At 31.3% G+C, this 21,081-nt stretch overlaps 1 protein-coding gene across 4 annotated transcripts in view; it reads right to left on the reverse strand.

Annotated features, from left to right (window-relative positions):
- Positions 1 to 21,081, reverse strand: part of FSTL5 (follistatin like 5) — a 567,145-nt gene that overhangs the window by 522,679 nt on the left and 23,385 nt on the right. For 2 of the 4 annotated variants that reach the window (XM_011363692.1, XM_011363689.1), the window contains exon 2: positions 2,285 to 2,426. In XM_011363692.1, coding sequence (XP_011361994.1) covers positions 2,285 to 2,410 — 126 coding nt within the window. In that variant the 5' untranslated portion in view covers positions 2,411 to 2,426. Of the gene's footprint in view, positions 1 to 2,284; positions 2,427 to 21,081 lie in introns of those variants that run through there. The other 2 variants (XM_011363693.1, XM_011363691.1) reach the window with 1 other exon arrangement.

A 21,081-nucleotide genomic window follows, 5' to 3' on the forward strand; every position in this document is an offset into this window, starting at 1 on the left:
AATATGTAATTAACTATGTAATACAAATATATACATCAGCTTGATTTCAGATATATTTTAGTCAGCAATTGGAGTCATTTATTCCATATATATTTGTTGAGTATTTACCATATGCCAAACACTGTTCTAGGTGCTGGTGTACAGCAAGATGAATAGTAGCTTACATTGTAGTAGAAGAAAACATCCAACAAACTAATACATAACTGAAATATATATCTTGAGAATGGTTATGAGACCAGTTATGATTCAAACAAATCAAAAAGGGGAGATAGGACACATTTATAGCTGTTCCACTTTCAATTATGGTTTGGGGTAGCTTCACCCATAAAGTGGCATATGAGATTAATTGGAATGAGTATCAGTGGAAAAAGGATGACCAGGCATTTCTGGAATCCAAAGAATGACTGATACAAACAAATATGAAGGCTATAATGAGATTAACCTTCAATGTCTTGGGGAAGGAAAGGTAGTTCCCGGTGGTCAGGTTGGGGGCTGAGTGTGAGTGGAAAGTATCCGCTGGGGTTTTCGTGGGAGCTTGCACAGCTTAGGGTGTTTCTTTATTCCTGTTAAATATGCACCTTCACATGCACAAGCATACACACATACACACTCACTCAAAATATGCCTTTTACAGCTTCATTTTAACTCTGCCCCAAGTTGTTTGAAAGTTATGTACCACCATGATATTCTCTGCCTTTATGCTTTTAAATACAAGCAATCATGTATTACTTCTAACTAGAAGTAAAGACTCACAGAGATTTAACTAAACAGTATCTACCGTGTTCATGGCAAAGAAATGAAAGGATTAGAAAGGCAGTTTCTGACCTTGAGATGTATAACTTAGGGCAGACACACAGCACAGAATAAACATTCACTGGGTGTGTAGTAGTAGTATGAGACAATATGCTGTATTAATAATATGTTATGAGAGCATTCAAAAAGGAGTTATTATTTCTAAACTTTGGGCTGGGATAAAACCGATTATTAGTCTATGAGGTAGGGGATATGACTGACAATCAAAAGAAGTGGAACAAGGTCAATTTTCCAATTGTATTTACCCAGACTAGAAAGTTTAAAAACTTAATTACTTTTATATATGACTAAATTTCTACAATGATATTTGACATTAAAACTTTTACATTTTACTTATTTTCTTTCTTCTGGCTATCAAACATACCCTGAATGTTATCCTGAGACAATTAATATATTTAATAAATGTATGCATTCTAAAAATCCCTTAACATTTCTAAGAATTTTAACTTCTAGTTTATAAAATGAAAATAGGTACATCTTCATAAAATTGTTTCGAAGATAAAATAATACGCTTAAGATCTTAGCCAGTGTCTGCCACATAAAAATCCCAGTAAAGGTTAGCTATTTTATCAAAGTACTATAATACTATGAAGGAATTTCAGCAAAAATATACACAATATAAATGCCAATGGCATGTATCGAATGTGAGAAAAATTAATAAAGCTACATTTGTTTATTTCAAAAGTGTTAAAACTAGTGTAAGAAATTAAAAATATATATTTTCTCCCATATTTATCATGTTATTTTTGTCTTTACTTTCTATGAAAACCAAAGTGTATTATAAACTTTTGTTTCATTTAATAAAGATTTATTTGAGTATGTTATTTCAGTATCATGATCTTTTATTGAAATAAAAGCACTAGCTTAATTTATTATAAGCATATCATCGATATCATTTAAAGAATGTCTAAATGTAAATTGATTTTATACTTGAGAATATTTAACATAAATTATTCCTCAACATTAGAAAACCCAAAATTATAATTTTTGATAAAATTAAAATGTCTAATGATTTCTATAAAAACTAATCCTTTGCCAACCTGTATAATTCCACGTAGTATAGACATCCTTTTTATTTATCTTTATGGCAAATTTAAGATCATAACACTTTTGTTTTAGTTTAAAAAGTTCTAAACTTAAAACTAATATGGAAATAATAGAAATTATCTAGTTGATTAAGTCTTAACATATTTACATTTTTATAAATCTATTACTATTGCTTTTTAACTTTATTAATATATTTATTAATGAGCCAGATCTATATTTTGTCAAGCAGTATTTCATGCTCAAAATTGTAGATTTCAAAAAATTACTACCATTTTAAGTTTTCAAATGTACATTTATCATACAAAAATTATATTCTGAAAGCAATGTCTGAAATAAATGCTCCAGAGAGAATAATAAACCAGACAACTAATAGTTTAGTTACTAATTGCTAGTCACATGAGTGAATTTATAACGGTGACTATACCTTGTGTCGCAATCTTATTTGAGGTTGATAGGATTTAAGGACGTATCCTGCTTCTTTGGTTGGCCTTCCTTCTGACTCCAGAAAAATGAATCCAAGAACCAAAACAGCTGACCAGCATTTAAACATCCTTATTGCTTTTAACCTGTGAAAATTAACATTGCAAGTAATCAGAAAATGCATTCTACATTGAAGAAATGTATTAAATAGCACAAAGAAGTATTACCAAGAAGTATTAAATAGCACAAAGAAATCTCCATGGATCTAATCAAAACTACCAGCAATTGCCAACTGCATTCATAGTAAGAATGCATCTCCAAATATAAATTACAATCCCCTCGATCATAACAAATACTGATTGTTTTTTCACTCATACAGCCCTACACAACATTAAATAAGTAGAAATATAGAGAACAATAAAAAATGTATTGAGGAAAAAATAAATAAAAGTAGATTGAAAGAAAATTTAAAAAGATATTAAACCATAGCTAATTTTCTAAGCATCAATACAGAGTATAATTATCAACATATTTATAAATATTGAATTCCTCTTTGAGTATGCTTGATAAACAATACTTAATAAAACTATAGTTATAATTCACTGGTAAAGATTGGTGAGAGGTTAATAGGAGAGTCTTCCATGGTAGGTACTTAACAGAAACTATGCAGATGGGTTACACTGAGTTATGAAAGCATTTTTCCAATAGTATCTAAAAGGGTCCTCCTAGAAAATTGCTTCATAAGTGCTTTAAACTAAAATTCCTATGACTGTTAACACTGTTCTATGGTTTTGGATATACCATTAAAATTGTTAAATGGCAATTTCCAAACAAACCTATTCTTTGAGTTCAATTATGCTTCCATTGTCAATAAGGAAAAGCAAAGCAAAGGCATGACAAGTCTGTTCCATTATGACTCTGGTAAATGTGAGGTTGAGAAGTTCCCAAAAGTACTCATATGAGGATCTCTCTGTGCTCTCTTTTTGCCTCCTCCTCTCTCTCTCTTTCTCTTTCACTTGCTCTGTACACACACACACACACACACACACACACACACACACACAAAGGAGGCATGTATGTATATATACATATATTTTGTAGCCAAATGTATAAATATGCAAACATTGAACCTACAAAAAGATATAGAGCAAAGGAGTAATTAATTTTTAATAAATGACCAAAAATCTCATAAATCTTAGAAGAGTAAACTCCCACACATTGACAATTAGATTAACTATCTTCTGAAATATTTTCTCTGACAAAAGGCAATGAGCTAAGAATACCTGCTTTAAGAAATTTCACTAAAAGTTGATCAAAATAACAGCATATAAATCTTCTGTGCAGTATATGCAACTTATTTGTAATATTTTAATCAACTTCTTTTATATTGTTAACCATGATTAATTTTTTATTGATAGTCTTGTAATTTTCAAGTCTAAAATTTCTTAAAAGTTATACAAAAATAAAAATACAATATAAATGCTTTATCTCAGCAAAAGCTATCATACAACTGAAGTGATTTACTTGGTATCACAGATAAAGTGAAACAGAACTAATGTTAGAAGTTGGATAACTTTTTTTTTTAAGAATTCTAATTTCTATTACAGATAGACATTTGAGCTCAGCAGTGTAGTGTTAGACAAGGCAAAGGACAAAGACTAGTTTTTGTCTTTATCTTATGTGAATGGCTACCTTGTAAAAGTGTCCCCATTGAAATATTAAGAAAAATAATTAAATCCAATTACATATTTATCGAAGAGTGACCTAAACAAAAAGATAGCTTTTCTGGATGGATATAATTATCATCCTCCTAGTTCTCTTCAGCCATAGCATGCAAAAATGTCATTATTAGGTCTTTAAAAGTTCACTCATTTACAGAAGGCACTCTGGAAATTGTTTATAAATCAGTAGTTATCAATCCTATAATATACTGGCTGGAGAGCTCACTTTCTCAATATGGTAACCTCCGACACTCTGTTAGGTTAGCATAATTAATTGGCAGTTTGTTGACAACTCAGTAAGAACACTGAAAAGCATATGACTAAAACAAACCAGCTAGAACAGATGGTGTAATAATAATCCTATGACTTTTCCTTGTAACCCCAGCATTTATGTGGAAGCATCAAAAAACAATCTCATTATTTAACTTTGAGAAAACAAAATGCACATGTATCTAAAAAGTATCTGCCTAACATTAGATTTAACAAAGTTAGACTTAAAAATGGTAAAGGGGATAGACAGATGTTTCTCTTCTTCAGCAAATAATATTTTTCTCTAAATTAAACTTTTTTTTTTTTTTTTTTTTTTTTTTTTTTTACCGTATATCTTGCAGCTTATGCTGGTAGGGTTTAGAGTAGTTACTTTGTTTAGTAGAATCAAAGTTGAGGAATTTTGATTTGTTTACTTATATTCTCTAGAATCTTACTTTTAATCACTTGGGAAAACAAACTAAGAGTGTTAAGGTATTGCTTTAGGAATAGAATGTAGCCTTTGAAATAGGGAGGGAAGCTGTGATATTGCGCCTATAAATGCAAAGAATATCAAGGCAAAGCAAATCCTCAACATTATCAACATTATCAAGCGTTGCAGAGAAGTCAATTACCCTGAGGATTTCATCTGGAGTACCCTCACTAGCTCTCACTCAGTCCTGAAAACTATTACAGGCTTTTCAAGAGATAGTTCCAGTTACTTCCTTTGTGAAACCTTCCCTGTCAATCTTACACAGACTTTGCTGCTCACCACTGCAAATTTTACATATCTCCCGTATGTGACTTTAACTTGCACTGTGTTTATTGATTAAAGAAATGCTACTATCTTTATACAGATAAAGAAGGAAGTACACTAAATTGGTTCTGTCACCATCTAGCAAGTTTCTTAACTTCCATAGACCTCTCTTTACTCTGTTCTGTAACAGGGAGGTGGCCTGAATGATCCCTACTGCCTTTTTCTAATTGATATCCTATAATTCTGTGAGACAGAGAAACTAACTTCTAGACCACCTGTGTCATGCCATATAACCTAAGCAAAACCCGAGAGTATTACTTGGATCCCATTTGCAAGTAGGATTTATGACCCTATGTGGTCTAGCACCTGCAACAGCTTATTTCCTCTAGATAGACTTACTGGGGAAGATGGGGAAAAATAGGTTTGACAGAAAAAATAGAATTTGTTTTTTGAGATGTCTTTTGGTAGTCCAACTACAGATATTAAATAGGTATTGAGATATAGGAAACACATTTAACAAAGAGCTGTGGAATAGAGATACCTTTTTAGGGTTCTTATACATCACCTAATCTATATATGAAATGAAGAGAAGTTAGAAAGAAAGAGTCCAAAGACTAAGCTCTCAGGCAGGTTTAGTTGAAATAGAAGACTAAATGCTGCTGTGAGGTAGAGAAAATAAAAATAGTGAAATGGTAATTTTAGAAAAATGATAGATGGAAATTTTTATTGGAGTGAAATGACTGGAAGCCACAGCTCATATCACCTGACCTGCTATATTTTTACTGGTTTGTTTGCTTATTCTCTGTATCCAGCTAGAATGTTAATCCATAAAGAAAGGACTTTGTTAAACACTTGTGTGAATTAGAGCAGTACCTGGCACAGAGCATGGGCTCAATAAATATTTTTAGATAAATAAATGAATAAATTAATTAAAGGTGATAAGTAATTAATTTGAAATAGTAGGTACACATTGAGATTCTTACTATTCTACATGTATTGAAAAAAATTCATTAAAACTGACTGAAATCAAGCTAGGCATTAAGTCGCAGTTGTCACAAAGAGCTTTTATTTTTCACACGTGGATCAAAATTGGGCTTTCTATGGGAAGTTGATTTGGAAAAGCCTCTTTTGTCAAGGACAGACAGGTTTCTTTTTATTCTTTAGCTCAACTGAAATGGGAAGGGCCAGAGAGACTTCTCTTAAATCCATCAGGCAACTTAGCCGTAGCAACTATTTTTATCTTTTGACCTACTCTAATTTCACACTCACTACTTTGAACTCTGTGGATGAGTTCGAATGTAATATTTCTCGTAGAAAAACTATTCCCCCAAAGAATCCAGTTTTATTGCAGGCAGTGGATTCTCCCAATTAATGTACTATCTTCATATTCTCTTCTAATTTAAGAACAGAACAAAACAAAACCTAAGAGTCACTGCCTTCATGTTGTATAACCGTAAGAGACAACAGCAAAGGGAAAAAGTCACATATATGCCATTATACATACTGAGATGATACTGTGTGGTATTTAACTATCCAAAAATATTTTCTGATTGGTATCTTGTTTGCAATAAACTAATATACGAAGAAAGAGAAACATCAAGATAAAGTGTCCAAGTTTAGAAAGCTGGTTATTGTCACAACTGGTATCTAAACTCAAGGCTTAATCCAAATATAGCCCATTGTTCTGATATTTATTCTACTTTTAAAACACACATAATGATGCAGACATAAAGAGATAGCCTTTATGAGAAGTAGTTGTAGAGAAAAAACATCTAATTTTTCAGACTGAATACTACTGAAAGAGAGAAACTTTCACTTACATTTGCTTTAAATCAAGATAAATGAAGATACAGGAGAAACAGTGATAATGAGAACAATGACTGTGACTGCTATGTCCAGTCTACGTGGATAAGGGTCTTTCAAATCTACATGGAACCACTATCAAACATAAAAGTTTCTTCAGTTTGTAATTATATGACTTATTGGTTCATATTGTGAAAGTGTCCAAAACTTTTTAATGTAATGCTGTTGAAAGACTATAACATAGGCAGTGCTCTTTTTTTCCCCTCAACATCAGGGATAAGAATAAAATTAAAAGTGCTAAATAATGAGAATTATGATCATTAAATCATTTTCACTCTTTCAAAGAAGGAGGAACTTTAATTTCAATGACATCTGAGTCATTAATTTGGATGAACAAAATTGTCTAGATTGTAATCAATTATACCTTTCAAGAGCCAGCTTAATCTGAAGCTGAAAGAAGCAGCTCAATATAGATAAAATATATTCATTGCCGTTTTAGAGGGACTGCAGTATAAAAAGTATATTTTGAGCTTGCATTGGAAGAAAGAATTTATGCTGAATTTTACTTAATTTTTTTTTAAATAATGCATATATTCTGCTTTAAACAAATGAAAATACCACATTGTGAAAAGCATGTTAGGTTTTCCAAAACCATCTTTGCATACACAACTATTTATGGTACAGTTATATTAACTACTCTAGTACATTAAAAATATTTTTTAAATGTTTAAGTACAATATAGAACACAAATAACAGAATTAACATTCTCTTAGAGCCCGAGTATAACCCACTCTATTTATAGCTGAGGAAAATGAGATCTAGTGGGAATAAAAGGTGCATCTATGATTAAAATAGAAGTGCGTCCAGAATACAGCTATCTTGATTCTGAGTATTTTTTTTTAAATATTGCAACATGTCTGACTAGAATCCATTCGCAATGAAAAAAAAGGAACACATGTACGAATGCTTTAGTGTCTAAGACATTGTGTAGACACTATACCTCTGTGAGCTCCAACAACCTTTATTTACTACTCACTAGTTTCCAAACGGCCATCGAGAGGACAACAGTGTCATCATATTTATAGAATCATGTTATTTAAGTAGAATGTTTGGAAAAATTTTTGTTTATACATTTTTTCCATCACAATGATCTTCACTGGAAGATAGTTATATATAGTTATGTTAAAGTTATATATAGATGGTTAATATTGTGCTATAATATAACTATTATAACTAGTAATACAACTAGTTATAACATATATATACAACTTGTGAAAGATACTTATATAACCATATAGACATTTAGTTATACACATATTTATGCGTAGTACAATATTTATAATCTATTGATACACACACACATATATATATATATACATATAAATATGTATAAGTACTTTTAACAACTTTGAAACAGAGTGAAACTTGGGTCTTGCTGACTTAATCAAAAAAATTTCATTAAATTTTGTAAACTTACAATAGGTTGAACTTCAAATTGTATACACTAGTGCCTCAAACGTAGACAGAAAATAGAGCACAGCATATAGTGACTCAAAGTCAGTCTCTCAAAAAAGGTCCCCAGAGTTTACTTTATAATACATTCATGATTCAATAGTCAAAAGGTGCAGTATGTGTAGCCTGAAATTAAATTAAATCCAAATGTCCACTTTAATGGTGATCTTCAATGGACAATATTAAAAAATAAACTTTTTAAAATTATTTGTAGACAGTTTATTAAGTTATCTGCTGTCAATTTCTTCTTTACAGTGAATAATAAGAATAATATGAATTATTTTAAAATAAATTTGATCTTAATATTCTATATTATGTATTTGTTATGTACATGTAATGGACCACTAGTCTCCCACCTTGCTGAAAGCCGTGGTTTATAACATGGTGTAAAATGACTGGTTAAAATCATGTTCTAATATGGACAAGATAACGTGATATATTTCAGGATGCTGCACTTAGTTTCCTCTACCATATGTTTATCGGGCAAAAAAAAAAAAAAAAAGTGAAATGATTTCAATATCCTTCCTATATTTTTGAATGCAGCTTATTTCACATGTTGAATTTCTGAGTTCGAGCTTATTTTTACTGAAATCTGACATCAAAACAAGTACTTTTTCTTCTTGTGGTTGATAAACTGAAAATATGTACTTCTAAAATCTGTACCAAGAGCATTTTTAACACTGAACAGTAACATGCTTTAGTAGAAAGAACAATAGGGTAAAAGCCAAAAGTCACGGATTTTACTTGTGACTGTGCTCATAAACTCATTTTCTTAACATTTGCATTGCATTTCCCAACCCAGTGTAATCCAGCTTCTACCAATTAATCCACTGAAACTGCACTCATGGAAATGACCTGTTTGCTTGACCTTTTCTCCCTTTAGTTTCAATCACACAATATTCTCGTGATTATTTTCACCTTCCTAGCCACCCTTTTCCAGTCTTTTCCTACTTTCTTTCACTCACCTGATCTCTTAAAGCTGATATACCACAGATTTAGCATGTTAAATTCATAGAAGAAAACCTTAATCAGAATGATAAAGTTCATTTTTTTCTTTATACATATTTTTTCAATCATCTATTCAAGAAAAATTTAAGGAACACGATCTGTGTGTTATGGTAATATAAACTGAAAGTTATAAAAATACTTAGTTATTTCAAAGTAAATGCCAACTGAAAGTAATTACACAAACTAAAACTAACCAATCACACTGATCTTTGTTTTTCTTTTCTTCTAAACTCTAGGGATAAAACATTGAACACTGCAAAATGTTAGCTAAAGAGCAGCTATTTCCTATACAGTTGGTGTGAAAGATCTATAACCCTAATTTTATCTGAATAGTGATAAATTTTTCTGATACAATATGAAAAAAATTATGCTTTAAAAGTTTATAAATAATAATATATTGTATGACCTTGAAGATATTGCCCTGGTTCAAGAGAAGAGAAAATCATTATAGGTTTTGTCTTCTGAGTTCATTGCCATCTACCATGATGAGCACTTAAAATGTAAGTTAAAGAAGAATGTAGCTCTTAGGATTGGCTCTGCCTAAAATCCCAAAGGTACTATGTTATATATTTTATTTGCTATTTAAAAAATCATTGCAATATTATCAGTGTAAGATAGATTTTAAATTCGACTTATTCCATACCAAGGTTTCTAGTAGCCTACGTTCTTCAAATCTGAGACTACATTTATTTTACTAGGAAAAAAAAAAAAATCTATCAAAGTTTAACAAGGAAGTACTGCACAGAGAACAACTTAATTTTTCTCTGTATTTGAAACTGAATAGTCATGGGGAAAACTGTTTATTCCCTCAGGTCAATGAATCTCAGAGGTATTCTAGTTCGTATTTAGAAATGTGTGGGGATACTCTTAGGATGGCATCTACTGTTGAAAGTAAAAGTATTGGGACCCAGGATATTTTCCAGAACAACCCCATGCCTCTCTGAAAGGAGATATCTGGGCCACCTTGGTGTGCCAGGAAAAGAGGTAAAATAGATTAATGTTACTTAGTTCTGCTCTGAGGATTCTCATAAAGTTTCTCAGAATTGAAACCTCCATGTTTTCATGCAAAATGTGGAAAGTGGAGAGTAACCACGCATATAGATAAACTTCAGATAAGTCAACTAAAGACAAGCGCATTCCTACTGATTTGAACCAAAATAGACAAGAGTAGTTAAACATTCCAAAAAGTTTCTAACAGGAATTAAAGAGAATTGTTCCATCTAGTTCTGTGGCCAGTGGTGGCCAGTGATCAAAACACAAGTCATGAGCAAAAACACAGCAAAATATGAATTAGCTTTCAGCAAGTGACATAAGAGAATTTGCATTTTTTATACCAGAGTTTTAAATTTGAAAAATAAACTACAGGTAAAAGGTTAATTTTTTATAAAACAAATTTTATCATATTTGCAAAGAAAGAAAAGTGAAGAGAGATGAAAAATAAAAGGCACTAATAATGTCTTATAACACTAAAAAGTAGTTATTGAATATTTACCATGCTCTAGGCACAAGTATACTATGTGTTTTCACATTCTTAATAACAATCCATCAACCAAAAAAAATACAATAATTTATGTAGACTAGATATGTTAGCAAAGGCAACACTTTTCTAGATTATACAGCTTTTGAAACAAATGTTTCTAGAAGAAAATGAAGACAAGGTAGAGGTACAAGTTTGATTTCTGAGAATCTTACATATGAGGTCCTTTGAAATAACTCTTTCCAGTTAAATTTAGGGCAAATATAACATGAAATTTAATGACATATAGTTGGAGCTAACTGCAACTCCATCAAGATACTGTCTCTAGACAGAAGGCAGTTAACAAAAATTTAGTAGCATTATCCAGCACACAGATGGCCTGCTTCAAGATCTTTGTCATTCTGCAAAATCCAGTCACCCTAACAACCATCTTTTTTCTTTCTCCTTCCTGTCTTTCTTTCCTCCTTTCCTTCCTTCCTTCCATTCTTTCTTCCTTTTGTTCTCTCTCTCTCAATCTCTCTCTCTCTCTCTCTCTCTCTCCCCCTCCCTCCCTCCCTCCAGCTATAGAGAACTTTGGTTCTCTATTCTTCTTCTCTGGGTAATGAATATAAACTCTCAACAGAACTGACTGGGTTCAAGATTGCTAGTAAAAATTATCTCCCTTTCTCCTCTCATGGAATTAGAATCAGAAATGACCATAATGATTCCTTGTTGCTGGAGGCTGAGAGTAATGCCTCTCAAATTTCTTTAATAAGGGAATCCACTACAAAATGGGTTCTCAGACACCCAGAGAATAGCCAAGAAAATATGGAGTACTAACTGGAAAACCCCTGAAGCACACTTACGTGCTTCTTTTATTTCATTACTTTCCTTGAAAAAGTAAGCTGCAAACTTAACTCAGCCCAGAATTGCTTATAAAGCATAGATGAAAACTAGCTCAGGAGACACGGCTTTCTCTCAACTTTGGCTTCTGAAATTCTTACTTTTTTAAAATAAAATTTTAATTACATTCTCTATTTTTACTTTTACTTTTAATTATAATATATAGTTCTTAATTATGATGCATACAATTCATTGAGTTGTATAATGATTTGTGATAAAACTAGCGTTTAAAAAAAACACCTCTTCTTTACAAAAATATTGTTATATTTTCATCTAAAGTTTTTCACTTTAGTTTCTTTCATTAATTTAAAAAGATTTTGAAAAAAATTAATATTACTTATATTTTTATTTTATTTTTAGTTTAATTCTATTTACAATTTACCTGATTTATAAGTCTATCTTGGTTAAATATTGGGTTTTCTTGAATGTGTGGTTATGTTTTTAAATTCTCTATTTGATTCCATTAACCTATATTCCTATGCAGTACTGTAAATTACTAGAGTTTGATAACAATTCTTAATATTCAGTAAGTGAACCTTTGATGCTTTCTCTTCCATATATATTTTGAATAAGCAACCAAAGTTCTTCATCAGAGCTGGTGATTCATATTTGATTTGCATTTATTTTTAATCCTTTGGTGCGATTTACTTTAGGTGTTTCCTATCTGAGCAGCATATGAACGTTTTACTAACAATCATTAAAATATCTTTAATAGGTGAATGTAACCTTTTACATTCATTAAGATTGCTGGTATATATTTATCATATTTCTACAATTAGGTGTGTGTGTGTGTGTTGCTATTGTTGTTGTTTAGCCACTGTATATCTTTGATTCTTTTGTTTCCATTCGTACTTTCTATTGGATTGATGCATTTCAATATATTCTCTTTTTCTCACTTTATTTAGAAGCTAAAGATGGGCTCTATTGTCTAAAATATTCAGTGTATCTTTACTCTGAACAAAAAAAAAAAATCTTAAGCTTTAAACACGTTTCGAAAACATAAGATCTTACTTGAAATTATAAGAATAACTGTTATCTTTAAAGAGAAACTCAGTTATATTTTAAGTCAAAAGTTAATTAACTTCTGTATTTGCCAATTTTCTTATACACTATATATTTCTAATGGTTTAGTTTTATATTGAGGTAAACTTTTCTATAGTTTGTCAATATGGGTCAATAAGAAGTAAATTTGCTTGTTCTTGGTGTCTTAAAACTTTATCTGGCTCTTAATATTAAGTAACGTTTCTGATAGGTAAGTAATTCCAAGCTGGTAGTTCTCATCTCCAATACTTTCAAATGTCTTGTGGCATGTACTAATTTGATGAGAAATCTGCTGTTACTCTAATGTGATTCCTTTGTGAGCTGTGTGTTCTTTTCTCATGGTAGTTAATAACCTCCTTGTTAAATTTCTTTTTTTTTTCTCCTAACACTTACTTCTTGCTGAATTTCTTAGTGGTATTTCACAATTCGTCATTTTTTCTTTTTATGTATAATCTAATGTGTAACCTCTCCATTTAACTTTTATTTAAATGTCTTTAATTATTTTTGTCAACATTCCAAATTGTTTTGTCTTTTGAAAATATCCAAGTTATCTTTATTTAATTTATTTTGATTTTATTTCATAAAGTCTTGTTATTTTTAGACATTATATATTCTTTCACTTATTCAATGACTGTAAATGTATTTATTTTTAAAATCCAGACTTTTTCTTTAATTGTATTTCTTCTGGAACATGATCTTCAATAATGTATTTACTTATTTATTTGTGGTATTGGTAGCTGCGCATGTGCATGAGTGCCTAAGAGGGGCTGGGTGTTTGTGTTTCACCTTACCTCCTGAGTCATAGTAGCAGTTTTGGACTTCTGCCTTGTCACTATGTAGAGAGCATTGCAGTCAGTTATCAAGTTTGCTGTCTGCTTGCCTGATCACAGGGGTTTTAAGTAGGCATCTCTCTCAACATAGTACTTTAAGTTACAGCACTGACCAACCTCAAATCAATATTACCCCAGTCCTTGAGTATTTAAGAATTAAAAAATAAATTATTCTTATAGCCACAATTATAATGATCAATGGGTGGCACTATCTTTCTCTCACTCTGGAAAATAAGTTCCATGAGGCCCCATCTATGCTACTGTGTGTGTGGGATCCCTGGTCCAGCATGGGCATCACTCACAGCAGGGGCTCATTAAATCATCACTGCTGACTTTGCCCTGGGGTCAGGCTGGAACATTTAAGTAAACATAGAGCATAAACATATTGCAGGGAAATAAACTAATAATGATAATAAAATAAATGATTCTTACAGAAATAACATTTGCAAGGAATTTAATGAGTACACATATCTAGCAATCATTTGTTTTTTTAAATTTACTTAGATAATAGAATTTTCACTACATATTTTCAGGATAAAAGTTAAGTGGATGATTACCTTTTGTTTCATAAGCTTTTAAAAATAGAAACGTGAATATAAAATGAACATATATACTATAAAGATATAACTATATATATCTATATTATATGGATATAACTATATCTATTTATGAATATAACTATATATCGTTATATATAGATTACTATATATTTATATAGTTTTATAGTTATATATAGTAATATATTGTTATGTATATGATTTCTATATATAATTATATCCCTAAAGAATATATACTCAAATTCATATGTTAACAGAAATGTTTAGTTACAGAAAATTAATAGCAACATTTGAAAATAATGCATTTATTGGATCTACAACCCTGATAATTAAATCATGCACTAAGGACATTTTTATTAAATTAATTTTTTAAAACATATCCCTCTAGTTGTACTGATTTTCAAAAACTACAGAGCAAGTAATTAATGCGCTAAATTTAACAATGCCAACATTAATCTAATCTCATTAACTGTAAAAAAACTAGAATTTTAAATGTGAAAGATACTTGGAATTTATATAATCTGAAGTAATTTCTCATAGATGAGAAAAAGAGTCAGTATGGTGAGCTGAACTCTGATGGTACTTCGCTAATTACTTCTGGTAATATGTCTAGATTATTTCTAACCATATGTATAGGAATACGTCTAGACAAAAAATTTCCTAATACTTAGAGTTCTTTTCAAGATATATTGAAGATTATAATCAAATAACTCTGTATAATTATCCAAATATTGTAAAATACCTAAAAAAATGTAGATTAAGAAAAGAAGAGAGAGCTGCTGGCATTTCTTTTATTCCGATCTAACACTGTGGTTATTCAGTATGCATATTTCTGTAAAGGTATTTGTAAATTATATCTTTTTTCTCATTGTGAAAATGACTTTATATACAAGAGATTGGTTAGATGTTGGCAGTACGTCATCTTCAAGTTAAATATAGCTTTAATACTTCATTGCTTATTTTATCTGTTTACATGTTTAATTCATTTGTTCAAATCCACATCTCACATGGAGTATCATGCTTTGGATATTGTAGTGGTAACCTATTATCACAAGTAGTTGCAAGATATGTGTATTTTAAGTTTTAAGAAAATGTCTCCCAGTAGACTCAGCTGAAGTTTGATATTTCCAAATAAATCTTCGGAAATTTCCATATTCTTTATAAAAATAAGTGGTTAAAAAAAAAATCTTGATGGTACCCTTGATGTTACATAGCAAATTCTTAATTGAAGCATGGTGATCAACAAACACCTAATAATCAAAACTATCAAGAGAACATTATTTACAATCTGCCCCAGAGAAGAGTCTTAAAACAATGCTGTGTCATTGTGAAACTTTTCAAAATTGGCATTGACCTGTATCATGACAGTATTAAGAGAATGTATCGCTCAGCTCCATGTTGAAAACTAAATAAAATGAAAACAAAAAGAAAAAAAGCTGTTACATATAAATCAAGTAACAATTTCATGTAAATTAAATAATCCATTTTGTATAAATATTTTATGCAAATGATAAATTTAAACAACCAATAAAACACAATTTTTCAAATTTTATAGACTTAGAGATAGTACTCAGAAATACATCTACTATGAAGGGAGAGAAGAAGAGTTTGATCAAACAAAACTATCGATTCCTTCAAATTTACTCATCATAAGATTTAAAATGTGCCCTTTGTGAGGGGCAGCATGCTAGCACTATATATATATTTTATGAAGACAATACAGTGAGATTACAAATATGAAGCAATAGAATTCTAAGAACCTAGAGGAATAAAGTCCACACAGGTATTGAACATTTTTCATTTTCTGAAATCACTCTGCCATTTTAAGCAACATGCTGAAGGTCTTGTAAAATGATTGTATTCTGCTATCTCTGAACACTTGACAAAGGGTTTAGAAAAAAATCATCTGTGTCCGGTCTTTGAAAAACTTTCACTTTATTTTATTTTTTCACTGTCTATATGAGTTCATTCTTAAGAAGGTGGAATATTCCTATATTCATAAGTTTAGTATTACCTGTATAAAATGTTTCATCATAACTATAAATTTACCCTCATCAAGTGCATAATACATAGGTTCATGTGTTTGAAAATTATAGTCTTTTAAAAAAAGCTCAATCAAGCTTGAACATTGTAAGCACTTTCTATGCAACTGATTAGGAAAACTGTGTGAACTAAATATCTATGACCTATGTAAACAGAAGCTTATTATCATTACAATCATATTTTTGAAATGACTGATAGACTACATAAAAATATAAAAAGCTGCAAGTAAATGCAATTTTTTCTTCCTAGATTTTTGCATTTATATAAGGTGCATTAGCTCAAAGAGAACTACAGAAAAAGCCCTTTTGGATATGTCAAGGCCTACAGAGTTAAAACAATATAATAACAATAGCAAACATTTGTTTATTTATTGCATTATTGCAGGTTTTATGTTAGATTTTATGAATAATTTAATGTTATAAAAATAACAACAACAATCAACTTAGATTGATGTGCAGTTATTTAGTCAATATGATCACACCGATAAAGGATTTTGATCCTTGTTACAGTGACCAAAAATCAAGAAATTCTAATTAGTTATCAATTCACTATGGAATAGGCACTGGTTATATACCATTTAAATGCTCTCCTTATCAGTTTACCTCATCAACATTTCCATAATACAGATATGATATGAAGTATTACATATGGTCTATGATTATGGAAAAATCTAATTCTATGCTTATCTACATGATTTTTTTTCCTTACACATTCATATTACTCCATGTTAATATATGCATGTGAATCTTGATGGTGGCACCTTTAAGCCACACTGCTTATTAGATATGTGAATAATATTATATGAAAAAGAAAATTACTTGTACACAGCTATTATTTTACAGATAAATCTTTCTAGTCCAAAGATTTATAGCCTATGAAAACATTTCATTTGACTTAAATATAAATTGCATTAAACTGATTGTAAATGTGATAGTCCAATGGGTTTTCATACTATTGACTGCTGAGTTAACCAAAACATAACCCCATTAGAAGAAATAAGAATGTAGATAAACAAGCAGGAACACAAATTATACAGTCACCCTTTAAATTAAATAATTATAATCTCACCTCTCATCTGGTAATTTCAGTGATCATGGGACATAATTTGAAAGAGTGGGATGTTCTGTGTTTTTTGGGCTAATGAAACTTTGTTAGTATTTTATATTTAATGAATGAATCCACTACAGTATTTGATTGAACTCACATAGTGGAAAATATATGAATTGTGGCTATAACAAAATCACAATTGTTCAATATCAAAAACAACTAGATTTTAGAACGTGGCAACCTTTGGCCACTTAGGGACAAGTTCATTGACTTCTCTAAAACTGGCCATCTGGTGGCATCATTTTATATTGACGTCACGTTCCCAAAAATGTACTCTGGTTCTCTGGAGGACGTGGCTACACCATTCAACTCTCTTTACAGAGATTATAGTAATCAAATGTCACAATGATATGAAATTATTCCACAGAATTGGAGAGTACCTACAACAGCAGGGGCTTCTTACTGAGAGAAGATTCCCTCAGCTAGAAGGACACAAGCGGAATGTGAATGAATGTCAAAATTTCAGGCACAACGAGAGGGACTAGAAGTGTCTGTACTGACCCCACTCTATGCTATTTCCATCTTGCTGACTCTCCTAGCCTTTGCCTTCCTGTTCTCTGCACTCTGACCAACAGACCTTCCACTGTAACTACAATTATCAGATTTGGATGGGCAAGAGATTTTAGGATAGAGAAAGTTTGTTGGAGTTTCCCAGACCCAACCAAAGAGATCTCCTGATTCTAGGGTTCTTAGATGAGATGCACAAATCTGCATTTTGAACAGGCATTTTGGGTGATTCCAATACTGTTGGAATAATCCCTATACTTGTGAAAAACAGCATTACGCTGTTTGCTGTACATAAGAAATAGATTAACCTCAAAGCATTTGAATTAAACTTGCATAACAAGGCCTACAAAAATATTTGTGGGTGATTATTTTGCTTCTTTAATGAAACTGTGTGTGGAACTTCAGTGACTGAATATTGGTTTTGCTCTTGATCTATCCATTTAAGTACCCTCATTTACAGGGCTAAGGGCCTTAAAAAAATATGGAGACTACAGTGCTCCATCAGAGGCAAAATATTGCACACTTTAGAATTTTTAAAATCTAATCTTTCCAACCCAAGATAAAATTTAGTGGCATCAAAAATACCTATCCTGCAAATTGCTTTTCAGAGTTTGGCAATAAGACACCTTTGCTATAGGTGACATGTAAAATAATCTTCAGAAACACGAAAGAGAAGTTGCAATCAAGAAAATTGTAGGTATTTATATTTCTCTTTTGGATTTTGCCGTCTGCTCTCCAGGAGGAGATGATTCCATCTTATCTTCCAGAAAAGGAAGTTGTTTGGCTGCCAAAGATTGTCAACCTGTGAACTCTCATATGCTCTTAAGTGACTGTAATCAATTTTTAAAAAGTCTGACTTTTGTTTAATTGTTAGAAATAGATCAAAACCATTTCAATGTGTAGCAGAGAAGTGGTAGTCTTGTAATGCTAATGTTTGTTCAGAAGCTTAGAGTGTTGAACTTATAAGGATTTTCATATGCATTTGAACTTTTAAAAATACTTGCGGTTCTCAAAAACACTGAAAGTAAGGGAATAATGAAAGTCTGTTTGCTCTGCAGTATACAATTGAGCAACTGAAGCACAGCAGGTAAGTTCCTTTTCCAAGGTCACACAGACAGTAAGTCAAAAGGTCACCTTAAATAAATATCAGCTCTATGGTTCCTACTCATGTTTTCTACAGGACACGAAGCAGGAGACGTAGACATGTGCTGTGCTGGCTTTTTCTTCAGCTCTCTGTGCTTCCTTTCTTTCTTTTTCTTCCTCCTTCACATATTCATCTCTTTTTTAAAGAATTCTATGTAATATCTTATTTTAATATAAACATTGATAATATTTAAACACTTCAAAATATAGCCCTTCTCTCAGGCTAGGTTAGAGTTTCAGCTGGTGCTAGACATATGGTAGACTCGATAATTATTTGAAAAGTAAAGGCATAAAGCTCTGTCATAAGTAGTTCCTTTGAAATTATGAACCTTCCTAAATTTGTGATAATTGGTGCCATAAAGAGATGCTTCATTTCTTCTGTTTCTACTATAAAGAAACGTTAAGTAAGCAGTTCTAAAATATAATGGACAATGATTGTAAGGTGCATTTAACTCCTTCTTCTCTGTCAGGGTTCTTCTGCCACCAGCAGTTCTCTGAGGTTCTCGAACTGCTTTAGTTCTCTATGGAACTAGACTCATTGTACTTGCACTAAAAGCACACCTAATCCTGAGACCTGGGGGACTGTGATATGGCCCCAACTTTGTGCTTCATTGGGTAAATCACTGAAATTGTTTTGGAGTTTTTGTGCCAGCCAGGGGACCTAGAATAGATGATCTTCATGGTTTTTTAAAGCTCAAAATTCTGATTTCTAATCCACGGTTCCCATTATTCTCTCTTTTTCCTGTACAGTTTATTTTCTCTCACATCTTAGGGCCCCTGCATTATAAAATGTTGAGGAATAAGAAAAATCCTGGAACACTTAAGCGTGACGACATCTCAGGCCATGGAGGCTTGGTGAAAGTGTGCTTGAGGAGAATAATTTTAGTCGAAGGACCTAGAGGTTTACCCAGGAATGAAAAGTATTCAATATTAAAATATATGATTACACTGCTCCTGAAGTTTCTCATTTTGCAAGGTGTATTTTAATCTGCAATTTGTTAATGGGCTTGAGGCTAGCAATTACATACACTTTTCTGTTAAATGACATGGGAGACCACCTAAGAATATTTCAAAAATGTTGTAATTTTTTTGAAATGTATCCGAAAGAAAAAAAAAAGAATTTAGTAGCCCATTGGTTTCTAAGGTGTATTTTTTAAACAATGCAATAGCATTAGGAGAAGTTAATAATTTAACCCATTCTCACTTAGCACCTGGAGATTGTAATTCCATCATCCCTTTCAAATGCTCATAGGAAGAGAAAACAACAAAGGTATAATCCTGCAAAGGCCTCAGAGGAGTTGTTTTAATAGAATGGAATCATGACTGCTGATCTCATTTCCCATAAATGTTCACAGCTCAATCTCATGGAATGGCTATGTTTACCACCACTGATGTTTGTCATCAGTGTTAACATGGGAAACTTAGACAGTCAGCCTTGGCAGTCTTTTTCTTCTCTTGTTAACTGGGCTTGTTATTACTGTTTCTTCCATTTCCTGGAGGATTCATGTACATAATCATGTCAGCTGCTAAACTGGTGGGAATTGAAGCTATTATACATTTTGAAAGCAAGCATTAACATGTGCCAACTTAAAAGCTACATAAATTAATGCCTTATGCTCCACTTTTTAAAAACTTCTAGAAGCTCTAGTTTTTTGGTGGATGTGTGTTGTCATCACAGTACAAGTTCAGTGTTAGGAATTATCTACTTAATTAGATCATTATGGAGCCAATCAGAATAATGAAGACTTCAAAGTGGATTTATTCAAATTTTGTTAATGTTATTATTTGTTTGAATCATTTCATTAAGCTCTTTATGTTTATCATATTATTATTCAAAGAAATATTACACTTTCATTTCATTTATATTTGAAATGTAATTAATAATAATTATTAGAACAGAATAGCTTATTTTTTTCTTTTTTCATAATATTTTTTTCTTATTATAAAAAGAATGCCTCTTTATTGTGGGCATTTATAAAAAAACCTAAGAGTAAAATATACAATAAAAATGACTTGTAATTCCACAGCCCAGGGTCAATAATGTTCAATATTTTGGTGTATTTCAGTTTTTACTTATGCATATGATCTGAAATAAATGGCTTACAGTTCAACCCATTTCAATATGGCTTCTTCCACCACTGTTTCACAAAAAGTCATCTCACTGTGT

This window comes from Pteropus vampyrus, unplaced genomic scaffold, assembly GCF_000151845.1.
Source record: "Pteropus vampyrus isolate Shadow unplaced genomic scaffold, Pvam_2.0 Scaffold88, whole genome shotgun sequence".
Classification (NCBI taxonomy): domain Eukaryota; kingdom Metazoa; phylum Chordata; class Mammalia; order Chiroptera; family Pteropodidae; genus Pteropus; species Pteropus vampyrus.